This window comes from Danio rerio, chromosome 16, assembly GCF_049306965.1.
Source record: "Danio rerio strain Tuebingen ecotype United States chromosome 16, GRCz12tu, whole genome shotgun sequence".
Taxonomy (NCBI): domain Eukaryota; kingdom Metazoa; phylum Chordata; class Actinopteri; order Cypriniformes; family Danionidae; genus Danio; species Danio rerio.
Genome location: NC_133191.1, coordinates 15,006,794 through 15,022,067, shown reverse-complemented (window position 1 = coordinate 15,022,067; position 15,274 = coordinate 15,006,794). Strand labels below are relative to the sequence as shown.

At 36.0% G+C, this 15,274-nt stretch overlaps 1 protein-coding gene across 7 annotated transcripts in view; it reads right to left on the bottom strand.

The window, feature by feature from the left end:
- Positions 1-3,385: 3,385 nt before the first annotated feature.
- The window catches only part of deptor (DEP domain containing MTOR-interacting protein), an 87,971-nt gene continuing 76,082 nt past the window's right edge, over positions 3,386-15,274 (bottom strand). For 2 of the 7 annotated variants that reach the window (XR_012391554.1, XR_012391552.1), the window contains exons 9-11: positions 14,502-14,606; positions 6,137-8,592; positions 3,386-5,208 (exon numbers count right to left, since the gene is read on the bottom strand). Coding sequence is in view for 3 of the 7 variants with exons in the window: in XM_005173524.6 (XP_005173581.1) it covers positions 8,464-8,592; positions 14,502-14,606 (234 nt within the window). In the remaining 4 variants the exon portion in view is untranslated. 7 annotated transcript variants of the gene reach the window in all.

Genomic DNA, 15,274 nt, shown 5'->3' with positions numbered 1-15,274 from the left:
AAGACATGGCGACGGGATGTTGACAGCCGAGCAAGAGGAAGCGTGGGAGAGAGAGAGAGCGGATGCCTGTCTGTAACAAACACAGAGAAAAATTCAGCGGTTATTTTCTACTTAATGGTGAGTGTTTCTTCTGAATTTTTTCCCTCTGCAATGCTCGCATTCTCCACCAGTTGTAGCGAGGCAGAGGGAAAACACAAACACCGTAGATAATGTTACAAACAATGCCCCGGAGGGTGCCTTTATTTACAAGTGATATTGTGGTGAATGAGTGCTCTTCTTAAGGGTGCGTGCTCAAGTGCTCCGGGGAGATGGTGAAGGCTGGTGAGAAGTAGAGTGTTGGATCGGTCACGAGCTGGATTCGGCTGTGGGAGAGACAGAGAGAGACAAGCGTTAGCGCAGGGAGTCATGTCAAATGAAGCTCACTTCCTCCTGTGTGGGGCTGGCTTATATCTCTCCCTGGCTGATGAGGTCCAGCTGTGAGCGATCCGAGGTTGATGGGAGATCCAGCTGGTGTGGATTTGTGCCCAGGGCGACGTGGTATTACTTGACTCGCTACAATATATATATATATATATATATTAGAGATGTAACGGTATCAGAATTTCACGGTACAGTAGTACCTCAGTATGAATGGCACGGTATGGTATTTATTGAATCATTTACAGCAAAAACAAAACTAATGAAAATACCCCAAAAAAGTGCCAAAAGTGTCAGTGACATACAAATTAGCCATCTTTCTGTAAGCTTTGAAACAGGAACTTAAATTTTTCAATTTTAATAACAAAAAATTATTAAACCATGTAAAACAATAAAGTTTCAATTTAGTATTGTTGAAAACTCATCACATTCAACATTTAATCACTCACTCACTCACTTAGATAGAGATGGGTTTTAAGGAAAATTATCATATAACTATAATCTGGTAAAAGCTGGTATCTCTGGGTATTTACAATGTCCCCTGCAACAGAAAAAAAAACCTCTCATTTGGGACTGAGGTTTCTGGGACAGAGATACTGTATGACTTGGCCCAAGTTGACAGCAGTGGGGTAACGTTGTGCATTGTCTTTCCCCCACTTGAGAGGACAAGCCATGAGTGAGATAGAGGTCTCTTTGCTGTACAAGTCAATGTCTACATCAATTTGAACAGTGCGCTGTATTCTGCAGTCCCCATGACTGTTATTAGTCGTATTCCCCAACTTGCAGGCATGTGCACACATAGGGCTCAACCTGTGCAGTGCACATGCCCTTTTTAGTCTTGGATAGAAAGTGCCCTTCCAAAATTATCAAACGTGCCCCCAGCGACGCAACACACCCTGCGTCCTGCCCTTCAGTAGGCGCGCGACAACACAGCTGAACAGAACGTGGGCGACAACACCGCTATTCAGTACGCGCCCGGCAACAACAACAACACCCCCAGAGAAACCGAAATGCTTCCACACATCTGATTTAAAACCCGCTTTAGATTCGATCATTTCCAGCTCTTTTTCATCCACGCTACAAGCAGCACACTCCATTTCCACATTACTGGATCTGTAGCGACAACAGACCGCAAAGGATGATGGCCACGCCTGGGTTGATGGGAATTGTAGTTTCCGCTACCTCCCGTTCGCTTCATTCGCCATTGAAAAAAATTGCTATTGCGGTATGACGCTATATGACGTTATGAACAATACCGTTACATCCCTAATATATATATATATATATATATATATATATATATATATATATATATATATATATATATACACAACCTGCAGATTTCATACTAAATGTTATGCATAATATTGCTTTCTTATTGTTCATTGATTTTCTTTTTTCGGCTTGGTCCCTTTATTAATCCGGAGTCACCACAGCGGAATGAACCACCAACTTATCCAGCACATATTTTACGCAGCGGATGCCCTTCCAGCTGCAGTCCATCTCTAGGATATATCCATACACACTCATACACAGACAATTTAGCCTACCCAATTCACCTTTACTGCATGTCTTTGGACTGTGGGGGAAGCCGGAGCACCCGGATGAAACCCACGCGAACACAGGGAGAACATGCAAACTCCACACAGAAACGCCAACTGACATAGCCGAGGCTCGAACCAGAGACCTTCTTTCTGTGAGGCGACTGCACTACCTACTGCGCCACTGTGTCGCCCTGCTTTCTTATTGTTACAAAAGTAAAATAAAGTAAATTTTGAAGTTCCATTATGTACATGTACAAATCAATGTACATTAAAAGTGGCAACATAAATAGTTTTACTTATATTAAAATTTAAATATTAAATTATCCCATGTTTTCTGACATTTTAAATCAACAGTGTATATGGGGTTGTGTACAATAAAATATTTGTGGAAATCTGGTTTATTGGTCCAAAAATCAAGCTGTGGCCCTGCCTTCCACCAGTGCCCAATGGTGGGTTTATAGGAGGATTTTCCCACATCGCACCTTGAGACCATGCCCAGTCAGGTCCTGTGGGGAAAGCCCTAGCCACCAGGCTGGCCGTATTTTACTCATAAGGGGTTTCTGAACTCTGTTTTGTCTGGCTTAGCACCTAGAAACTTTTTGCCTAAGGAGATTCTTCACTTCCTTCACAGCGTGGCAAGAAGTAATAAACTCTGTCAACCAGGAGCAGCTCGGAGTAGTTCTTGGAATGCCTTGGGATCCTTGCTGAGATTGCTGAAACCATGACCCGGCCCCGGATAGGTGTTTAATAAATGGATGGTTGGTTTATTGTTTGCTATTCACAAAAATGTTTCACTCTAGGCAAAATGTAAAGTATTATAATCAAACATCAACACATGTAGTGCTGTTCTTTATCTGCAAAACTCTGCTTTTCACTCATTTGCTCTTTGCCCTTAATGCCATTGTATTGTTTACAAATTTTATTGCTTACGTATATTTTTATACTACATTTTATGTATAATTTTAGACCACATTTTATGTGCAATTGTATATATTGTAAATTTTCTTTTTTTTTCACATTTTTATATTAACATTATATGTTAGGCACCTTAGGTCTGAGAGTAACATAATTTCGATTCTCTATTTGTCCTTTACATGTGGCTGAATTGACAATAAAGCTGACTTTGACTTGACTTTGACTTTAAAATAAAGTAGGTTAGCAAACACTGTTAAAACCCAAATCCAGAGAACCAGTATCTTAAACTTTTTAAACCATACTATAAGCAGCTAATTAAAAAAGTATATGAAAAACAGCCTATAAATCATACACAACTATTCTGTTAGGAGTAGAAGGTACAGTTTGTACCATATAAAAACAATTAAGTCTATGGGAACTCCCAATGAAACACCCAACATTTTTGTGTGTGTGTGAAAGAAAAAGTCAAAATATAATAAATAATGTGGTTTTAAGGACCAGCAGACAGCTTTAAATGAAATCAAGGTGTTTATTAAAACATGAATCAAACACACATTAATCATGATTTGAGCTGCACAGAGAAATACAAATAGGCTGTAATGTACCATTCCTCTTTAAACGGACACATGTGCATTGAAGTTTTGAATGAAACTCTTCTATTTCTCTTCTAGGACAAGATCATTGGATTAGTTTACAGAATATGTGGCACATGTCTGGACCTGTATTTAACAGACTACCCTGATGCTGATTGTCATGATCACTTCCACGATCTTTAAAGTCTTCAAACAGACGTGATTTCTTTTGTATAATTAGAGACGTTACATAATGAAAATTAGTCATGGTTTTACTATACATATATACTGTAGTTAAACCATTGTAACTGTAGTAAAATGTAGTTATATAAATTGTATTCAATCTGCCAGGGAAAAAACAAACTATTACTTTTACTATAATATTTTTTTACCATATTTTACTAGAATATTTTTTGTAAGGGTACGTGACCAGCCGTGAGAATTAGCAGCACAATCATGGTCATTAAGGCAGAATATTTGAGCTTACTTCATACAAAAACAAATAAAATCTTCCTGTGACTGTTATTGTTGTTTTCATCAACACAAATTAGTACAATTTCACTACAATAAAACTCCCACAAATGCAATATTCGTTTATGAGCATAGAAAAGATGGCATGTCATGACATCCCTTACAAATATGAACCAGTTTTGCTATAAAAGAAAAAGCCACGGTTATTGTAGTTAAACTATGATAACCACAAATAAACCATGTTTTTGCAACACTAACCATAGTTTAATCATGATATGGTCACAAAACCATGGTCACTAAACTTTTACTCTAATAAACCCTGGTTCATTTTCTTTTACAAGGGATGTCTTCACTCCTGAATGAATGACTGACTGCTTCGTAATTCACATGCGTGGGGATTTATTTGCACAAACATATCTATTGTATGTTTACGATTACTCTAATGATTTTTTTTATATAATATTAAAGATATACTTCTTAAACTAGTTACGCAATTGGCAAATGAATCCATAGACACTACTTTTCTATGACTATCCTAAATTATATATTTTTTCCTGGCAGTATTTAAAGTTCTCCAGTTAAAAGGCTAAAAAAATACTTCACACAAGTACTAGAAAGCAGACACTATTGTACATGCTGTACTCCAACATTTTGTGTGATGTTGTTTTAGGTGTCCCAGTGAGTTCAATTCATGGCTGCATCTGAAAACCTAGGTAGCTGATTAGTTGCCTATAGCTGTCATAGCAGGCAGTGACTCTGGTGGGCAGTGTTTGTCTATCAAGTCACCTCCTAAAATTGAGGTTAATGATTTAATCATGTACAACTAAACAGAGAGAGCTTTGGTGATATCTAAGGGAATTGCTTACTACAATGGTAACTTCTCACTACAAAAGTGTAAACCATTGATGGAAATCTTACAAACTGACACCCAAGTAACCATTTGTGACACCAGCTTTTTTTTTTTTTTTTTTTTTGGCTCTACAGTCTGAAGACAGGAAGTAAAGCAAATGTGCCTTGATGTCTTCCCGCCTTGAAATGCTGCCTCAGAAGACAGCATTTTAGAGCTTTCAGACAGCCCATAACTCAAAACACAGACTATAAAAAATTGCAATACATGTCTGAGTTATGGTTAGTTTGCTTTTTGGTTTAAGCATTGTGTATTGATTATAATCTCACTAAGCAAGCTATTTAAAAAGCAATCTCTGCATATATGAATCAAATAAGATTCCGTTTGAAGTGAATTATCTTTTACAGTTTTTCTCAGTCGCTTTGGTGCATTTCTCACAACACTATTTACATTTGCACAACAGGTAATGCATTTCTCAAAACAATTAGTCATTTGTGCACATCATGGTAGCAGTTTCTCATTCCTTCCAACACATTGCAAATGCTTTTGGACATGCATCAATTGTTTTCATACAACTCTCTGCTGTTTAGAACATTATCATTTGCGTATGTCATGTCAGTCAAAATTAACTGAACTTGTTAATGCTGAATAGTCATTCCATATAAAACTAATAGTCCTCATTTCATTACTTGAGTCATTACATACAAAAATGATGAACTAATTGTCAAAATCTGTCTAGAAAATTTTATTTTAAAAAATTGTAAATCTTTATTTTCCTGAAAATGTTTTAAAAAGTGAACAATTTGATGAATGATTTACAGACCTGTGTATGTTGTAGGTTCATTTCCAATATGTACTGCAATATTGTCTTCAGTTGTGCACAGCTCTACCCAAAGGAAGTTTATGTTTGTTGTAAATAAGGGTGTATTTATTCTTTTGCACAATGCTGTGAATAAATTAGAATTGTAAAGAGCAAATGCAGTAAAAATGTGAAACATACATATTCAGTGTCTTGTACTGAGATACCTTACTAAAGCAGTGATGTCTAACTTTACTGTAGTGTTCAAATGGCTGTGCAAATAGTATATAGTGCTGTCTTGAGCATTTTCAGCAAGTGTCACCAAAATCGGACTTTTTTTGCATTGAAATAATGTACAGAGTAAAGTGTCATCATGAAAACATGACTAAGCCATTTGACTATCTTGTTCATGAACAATGGTGTCAGGAATGGTGTTGAGGAATGAACTATCTATTTTGAGCAAGTGACGCGCTTTTGAAGGTTATTAGCTAGGTTTTGCAGTTTGCACTAATTGTTTTGCAGTTTGCACTAACTGTTGTGCAAATGTAAATAGTGTTGTGAGAAATGCAACAAAGCATCTGAGAAAAACTGTAATGTAAATGTATCGCCCCCTTAAGGCATTGTATTTAATCTCTAAAACAATTGACAGCAATTTATAACTATTTAGCATTATGCCAAATCCGTCGCTATGAATTAACAGTCTCACTTGCAAATTAGATTCATTTTGATTCTTAAAAAAAAATTCATTGTATAAATAAATACAGTACACAGTTTTCACTTCATAAATAGCTTTTAACTCTTACTAACTCTAGAGCACTAGAGTACTAACTCTTGAGTTTGTACTTTTCGTTCATTTATTCATTTTCTTTTCGGCTTAGTCCATTTATTAATCCGGGGTCGCCACAGAGGAATGAACCGCCAACTTATCCAGCATGTTTTTACGCAGCGGATGCCCATCCAGCCGCAACCCATCACTGGGAAACATCCAAACACACTCATTCACACTCATACACTACAAACAATTTAGCCTACCCAATTCACCTGTACCACATGTCTTTGGACTGTGGGGGAAACAGGAGCACCCGGAGGAAACCCACCCAAACTCCACACAGACACGTCAACTGACCCAGCTGAGGCTCGAACCAGCAACCTTCTTGTTGTGAGGCGACAGCACTACCTCCTGCACCACTGCATCGCCCAGAGTTCGTACTTATTTTAAAAAAATAATTATAATTTGTGTGATATGAATACATTTATCATAAGCATTAATTGTGTTGCTGTTTTTACTTCAATTCATTCATTCATTTTCCTTCAGCTTAATCCCTTTATTCATCAGGGGTCGCCACAGCAGAAAGAACTGCTTATCCAGCATGTTATACACAGCGGATGCCCTTCCAGCTGCAACCCAGTACTCGGAAACACCCATAAACACGCATTCACACACATAAACTCTACAGCCAATTTAGTTTATTCAATTTACCTTTACTGAATGTCTTTAGACTGTGGGGGAAACCAGAGCACCTGGAGGAAACCCACGCAAACACAGGGAGAACATGCAAACTCCACGCAGAAATGCCAACTGACCCAGCCGGAACTCGAACCATTGACCTTCTTGCTGTAAGGCGACAGTGCTAACCACCGAGCTATGTCACATACTTCCATTTAAACATACTTTTTTGGTTACATTATTATTATTCCTTCAACTAATATGTAGTAAAGATTGTTAAGATTTGGAATGAATTTGAAGAATTGTGATGTATTAAGGGTTGTGCAGGTTAACATGTAAATGTCTGCGTATTTGTACTTGCCTAAAGTATTTTTTTGCCCTAACACTTTATTAAGTGATTTTTTTTCTGTTTGTTGTCATATAACAGTAACATTATATAGCTTATTATTTGCCTTTTAGAATTTAGCAATTAAAGCATTTAGCAATTTAAACAAAAGACTGAAACTACTTATACATACAAACTACTTTTACAAGACTTTTTTTTAAAATAAAAGATGAGTTACAGCATCTTTTAGATGTGCGTAGGTTTTTTAACATTCACCTTTAAGTTTCAATTAAAGTATGTAAGTGCTGTTGTTGGTTGTCACCTGCATTTGGATGGATGTCTAAATATATAAAATGTCACTAATGCTGGGCTCACACCAAACACACTTTTAGTTTTTCTACCTCAAGCTAATTATCTGCTCAAGCTGAATTATTTTACCTTTTGCCGAACACTGAGGCAAATTCTGCACACTCATAATTAGCGCCACCCAGAAAAATGGCTATATTTCCACATTTATATTGACTTTGTATGTAATCTATTCATAAAAATACTTCATTTTGCTTCTGGTGTGAACCCAGCAAAAGTCTCTGCAAGCATGACAGTTATATAAAACATTTTCTATAGAATTTAAACTAACCACACTAAGGTAATGTGAAGAATTAACATCCAAAAATACCTGACGCTATATTATTTTCCTTTACTCTCCAAAAGTCACAGCATGAACTCTAAATGAAGAAACAGTCGAGAAAAAAAAACACTGAATTGTGCTCTTACCTGAATGGCAGACAAATATATTAGTTTGGCATCTGTCCTGCAAACCTACTATGAGTGTTTTAAATGCTACAGTTCTGCTAAAAAATTTTTTTTGGCAGCTGCTTTTCCCATAAAATCTGTCCAGTTACAGTCTCAGCTGACATGGAGCGGTAACAGTCAATGGGGAGCCAATAGGAGGCACGGATTTTAAAGCATGGATTAGTGTCATGCTCTTTAAGCTAACAGTTCGAATTGAAATGATGAACAGAATCAAGGTTTCACTTCTCAGAAATGTTCACTCGCTGAGAAAAGTTCAGCTAAAGGAAAAAGAGAAAGAGTCAGAGAATAACAGAAACCACAGAAGAGCTCGTCTTCAATATTCCCCTTCCTCCATAACCTCCATGACAACTGTTCTGGGGCCGGTGAGAATGATGCTGCTGACGGTCCTGTAATCCTGATTCAGCACATTCAATCCATTGACTGCAACCACAAACTGACACACCTGTAGAGAACAGCATGAGAAAAGCACAGTTTCATGTTTAGTCACATTGACTACACCCTTTTTGTACTTTGATAAAGACAAAGTGCTGAAAAACAACATAATGAATATGGAGCATATAAATCACACAGTATATGGCACAATACACAGATTGAAATCTTTTTCACTGCAGTACTTTCATACAATTACATCTTTTGGGAGATTGGTATATTTTAAAACTCTACTAAATTGACTCTCTGAGAAATATTGCTAATGAATAACATAGCCTTTAGCCCTTCCTGGTAAACCCATAATGGAGCTGTCATCTAAAATGAGTCATAGCTACCATTACCGTTATCAACATCAAATGATAAACAAACAACGTTTTTAAAACCCTGCCATTTGGGTTAATTGTCAACATGTGCTTGGAACCTCTGTTTTGGCATCACTTCTACAGTTGTGTGTGCAACACTAGCAGCTGTAATTACACTGTAATATAAATCTGTTATTTTATGTTTTTTTTTTTTTTTTCTGGCAGCTGAGGTGTCAGAAAACAAATAAAAATAAAGGCTGTGTCACAGTCACCCCTGATCTAGCCTATGCAGATCGCTGGAGAACTACAAATCTGCCAGCAAAAGAACTACAAGACCCAGTCATGCACCACTCTCATACCTGGCCTAGATCCTGTCTGATTGCAAACAATCACATCTGAAGCCGCTTATTAACTGATTACATGGACTATAAAGAGAGCACTCACACACACATCTGTGCTGAGTCTTGTTAAACTGTATAGTGAACATTACGACGTGTTTTTCCTTGCCTTTTCCTGCCGTAGTTTTGACCCTTGCCTTGTTTTGTTTGTTTATTCCTGTATGCTGCCTGCCTTTTGACCACTGCCTGTTTACTGACCACGACTCTGGATTGCTCGTGTACATCTGTTTGCTCCTGTGTTGACTGTTGCCTGCCTGACCATTTTCTGCATAATAAACTTGCATTTCGACTGAAGCCCAAGTGAATTGCAGTGAAGTGAAAGTGAAACTGTTTATTTCAACAGAGAGCCAGCGACTCCCAGCAAACTTTGCCTATGTGATCGATAGCGTCTGTAGGTAACAAGGTGGGCGTGTTGAGCGATGCGACAGTTCAGAATCCTTCAAGTTTATGCAAATTAAGAGCAACTTTCTTGAGGAACAGCCAGTTTGAACATTAGTAGAGCTCACATAGCTCCTCTCTCAGCTCCTGCAGAGGCCGGTTGTATCCTCCTTGCTGTAAACTTACTCTATGTACATGGGAACGCCCATTGACAGTTTCAATCGCCACCCAGAGAGCGACAGGCAGCTACAAATTCGCTGCTAGTGTGAATGATACAACAGCCCTCCTTGGTTGGTGGCATCCTGTGACTGAATAATGTAGTGTAAACTCCAGTCCGCCATTTTCAGTCAGCTTTGCCTTTTCTTTAAAGACTTAATAAATAACACAGTGTAAATAAAAATGTTTAAAATGTTAAAACCTTTTTAAACTCTGCTTGGTTTTTATACCAAAGATCTATTTTTATAATGTTTATAACTGTACCTTTTTAAAGTATTTAGTATGTTGATCCTTTGCTCTTCCAGTTTTTTTTGCCCATCTTTTATGACTCAAAATGTTTTGTTTCTCATTTTTATGTTTTGGGGCAAGTAGCTGTGTAATAAGTGGGATAAACTGTTCAAACATTTTCATTAATGGAAAAGTAAATGTTTTCACAGTATGATTTGCTCATTTGGTAAAACGTTTAATAGACATTCATTGTGTTTGCAATAATGTTCATTACAATAAAAAGGAGACACTGGGGGTAGGACTGGTGTAATTTAACAAGTGCAGCATTACAGCTTCTGCTCAAGATTGTCTTTAAATAGCATAATGATTTTGCCGCAGAAACAGGCTGAGCACATACAGTGCACTCACTCTGCAAACATGACCTTATGTAATGAGCATTCAGAAGTAACGCTAAGGGAGTAGTGTTTTTTTACAGTTGCATAATCGTAAAGCTTCATTATGGTATAAATTAGGGTCACAGCAGTTGAATGCAAAACAGATATGACTCCATCTATCACTGCTGTAAATTAGACATACAGTAAAGACACAAAGTTTTTAAGGCCTATTCACCAAGGACAAAATCAGATATTGAGATACTGAGAAATATAATCCTGAATTTAACAACAATAATGATACAGTAACATTACAGAACAACATTATCATTTGTAATTAATTAATTAGAACATTTTTTACAGCTAATGAAGGCTAAAAACATTGAAATCCATCATGTATAATAGCGGTTTTTGCAGATGTTTATCTTTATAAATATTGTTCTTGGTATGAGTGAGGATTTAGCCTGGATCTGAGTAAATGAATAAGACCAACAGACTCAATTTTGAGCTGAATTGAGAGCTAAGGTCAAAGCTAAATGATTGTGAGGGGGTTGGTGTTTATAATCTCTGTCATTTATCTACCTGTATCTCGTAGATTCTAATCTAACATCAACAACATTTTATTGTAAAGCAATATTTTATGGCAAATCTTGACCCTTAGCACTATCTTTTGACAAACACTTTCCCCTTTAAAGCAGGGCTATTCAATTAGTTTGTCATGGGGGCCATTTCATGAAAGCATCCCATATGACAGGCCGAAGAGATATGATTTGCAATGTGAGTGATAACACAACAGCATATAAGAGCCCATATGTTGTATTTGTGCTCCTTAAGACACGCACGTTGGCTTTATCTACATTAAAATGTTAATATTTTGCATTTTGAAACTACATTATATCAGTGCAATAGACTTTTTTTATACAAACATTCAAATGTTGTATTTCAAGCACAACAAAAGCAGTGCATTGCTTAAGTAGGCTTCTTCTACATTTAGACACACATGTTTTGAACAGCATAACAATTGTGAATGCAGTTATAGATATTGGTTATCACGTCATTATACGTCAATTATAGATTTTAGTTGTCACGTCAAGCTTTATATTAGATAAGTATTTAAATGAACTGTTGTTATCATCTGTGTTCATACATACATGATCATTTGTAATAATTTATCAGATATTTCTTTTGTTTACATTGCACAGAAAGTCACGCCCAAATCTCATCGCTATGGCCGATATTTGCGACATGAACTTGGTAAAGTTGGTTTTAGGTTTGATTTTCGCCAGACATTTTTGCACAAATTTTAGGGATCATCTGCAAATTACATCGACAGGACCAAAACGCACAGTAACGCAAAGCAGAAAAAAGTATTGATTAGTATACAGATTCCAGTAAATGGTTAGAGGATTTACTATAGATAACAAGTCTACTGTCCCTCTAACTATACGGTACATACAAAGCAGAGATAGGCAACATTTCTTTTCATAGGCATACAGTGCACAGCAGCTAAAGATAGAGGTAAAGTTGGCTGTATATTCGCACATTCGTTTATTTAGCAGTCTCTGTAGTTTACCATGTTACCTTGACTATTCGTTCGGAATTAGCATTCCACTATGACTTCTAAACAACATTAACACTATTTAATTCATTGTGAACAATGCTGTACTTTGATAGTCATTGAATGCTAATATGATTTCCCTATTTAGAATTAGCAAAGAATACTTCTCTGAAATTACATTATTAAGGAGAATGTCTAAAAATCCGAATATAAAATCAACTTTACCTCTATCAACTAAAGCACCTAAATGAAATTTTCTCACATTTTCCCCTTCATTTATGTATACTCAAATATATAGGAAAAATATTACAGTATTTCACCTAGACGTAAGCTTCTCATTCAAAAGTGTGCTTACATTCCTAGAGACTAAACTAACTTACTACAGCAGAGATTTCCCAATATTTCCATTAATATATGATAGAGGTAAAGTTGGCTTTATATTCGCACGTTGGTTCATTTAGCACTCTCTGTATTGTTTACCATGTTGCATTGAATATTCAATCGGAATTAGCATGCCAGTATGACTTCTAAACTTCTAAACAACATTAACATTATCTAATTCACTGTAAAAAAATGTTGTACTTTGATAGTCATTGACTGCTAGCATAATTTCTCTATTTAGAAGTTGCAAAGAATACTTCTCTGAAATTACATTACTAAGGAGAATGTCCGAATATCTAAATATAAAACCAACTTTACCTCTATGAATCAATCAGCACCACCATATTAGCCAAAGTACAAACGGGGCACTCGAGAAACACCTGATCTCACATTACTCCTAAATTCTCATTGACCAGGCAGGAAGCTTGGGCTCATCAATCTCCGAGCTCAGGGTTCTCTCCCGGGACAGCATGCCAAACCTGCTATCATAGTTGAGAATTATCTAAGTGTGAACTCTTGAAAAAAACTGTATGCAACAAATTAGGAAAAATAATCACTGTAATTCACCAAACTATAATTGTGAAGCTTCACGAACTAATTTCGAGAGGAGCACGTGATATGATTGACTGCAGCTGGCCACCCATCTACATTCATTAGTTAGCCAATCAGATTAATCCAAACTCACTATTAGTAGCCTAGGTAAAACTACTCCCTTATTTTCATTTTCTCCTTTCCTCCTTTACCACAGGGAGCCCTCGAGAACCACCTGATCTCGTCCTCCCCTTACTGCTCTATGGACTAGGCGGAAGCCCTGGGCTAACTATCTCCAAGCTCAGGGTTCTCTTCCGGGACAGCATGCTTAACCTGCTAAGATTTGTCAAACAATGTCTAAGTGTGAACTCTTAAATCTAATTTTAAATGGTGTAGTTCATTTCCAAATACCAGACAGACTTACTACACTTCAGATTTATAAAAAATTTCATTCATATAAATATACAGTACCCTAATATTTTGGAAAATAAAATTACAGTAAATTACCCTAGTGTAATTTTATGGTTTTAAAAGGTGTAGTAAATTCACAGAGGCCTCACTGACTTATTACAGGTGACATTTCACCCCTATATTTATACATGTTTCTACAATACACAAATATTGAGGAAAAATATTTACAGTATATCACCCTACTGTAATTTTATGATTTTAAAGGGTGTAGTACATTCATATAGGCCAGACTGACTTAATACAGGAGAGATTTCACCCATATTTTCTTTCATATTTTTACAGTACACAAATAGTAAAGAAAAATATTTACAGTAATTCACTCTACTGTACTTTTATGCTTTTAAAGAGTGTAGAACATTCATATAGGCTAGACTGACGTACTGCAAGTAAGATTTGACCCTTATTTTCTTTTATATATTTTTACAATACACAAAAAGTTTTGAAAAATATTTACAGTAACAGGGTTACCCTAATGAAGGCAGATTCTTGCTGAAACACGTAGGTTTTTTTAAGATTTAGCCATGTGAATAAAGGCTTTTTAAATTTTCCACATTTTTCGAGTGCCTTGGATTGATTCCTGTTGTTATTTTGAGGGTAATTGTATTGATCAATGAAAGAAGGTTACATTTATCAAGATGACTGAACATGCATAATAAACAATTGAGTAAGAAATGACTCATATTATATGATAAGTATTATTACCTTGAAACATTTTGTGTTTTAAATTATATAATGTTTAACTTTTCTTTAGTATTACATTTTTAAAAATATGAAAGGCTCTATTTAATTTGAAAGGATTTTTTTAATTGTCTGTTTTGAGATTTATATGTTTTAATGAATTACTTTTTGAGTAATTAAGGTAATTTTTAGACAAAATCATTTGAAAAGTAATTTAAAAACAACGTTTAGGATGTAATTAGTAATCAGCAATAAATTACTTTTTTAAAGTAACTTACACTGTATAATATTCATGTTGGATGTTGAGCATAACACTATCAATTAAATAGTTCTGGCTTTTAATACATCAGAATGTGGTCATAATATTGTCCCACTTTAAAAAAAAATGCATAACAAATGTTGTACTGTACCTTCATTCCTGCTGCTGCCGCGGGTCCACCAGGGTCCACGGCCTGAATGTGACAGGGTTTACTTCCCCTCACCACAAAGCCCCAGCCCACTGCATCTCCCACAATCTGAAAACACATACATCCAAGCACATTTACTTATTGAAATGCTTTTAAATTACTTTATCACTTACACTGTGTCCATATTACCACCATGTGAATGCTTGTTTCTTATTTATTATTATTATTATTGATGTATTTTATTATATTTTAATGTAATGAATACAAAAAGTATGCAATTGTGCAATGTCATATATTAGTGTCTGAATCAAACAAAATTTACAAAATGGAATTTAAATACATTGAAATCAAATTAAATGCAATTAAAATAAAGTTTCAAATAATTTTTTATGAGAATACATTCATAATAAAGAAGGATTGTCAAAAAATCATCATGATTCAGCTTAACTTAAGAGTTTTTAATGGCTCCACGGTGATCTTTAAAAGTTCAAGACACCACAGAGTACTTTTTTTTTTTTTTTTAGAAAATTTAACTGATTTGTGTGTGTTGAACTTCATTTAAGACAACATTAGCACATCAATGTCAGCTTTAATTGTGGAAAAAAAATGTTTCTTTTTGAAGCTTTTGTCAGCTAATTTCATCTTCTAGGGTGGTTGATGGTGCGGGTTGAGTTTAGAGCGGGAAGAAGGTGCGCAAACAGAAAAGCGGAGAGTGAGTATGAGGATGCTTGCATGTTGGGTTCGGTGAACATGAGGACTGTACCAAAACGCTGAGG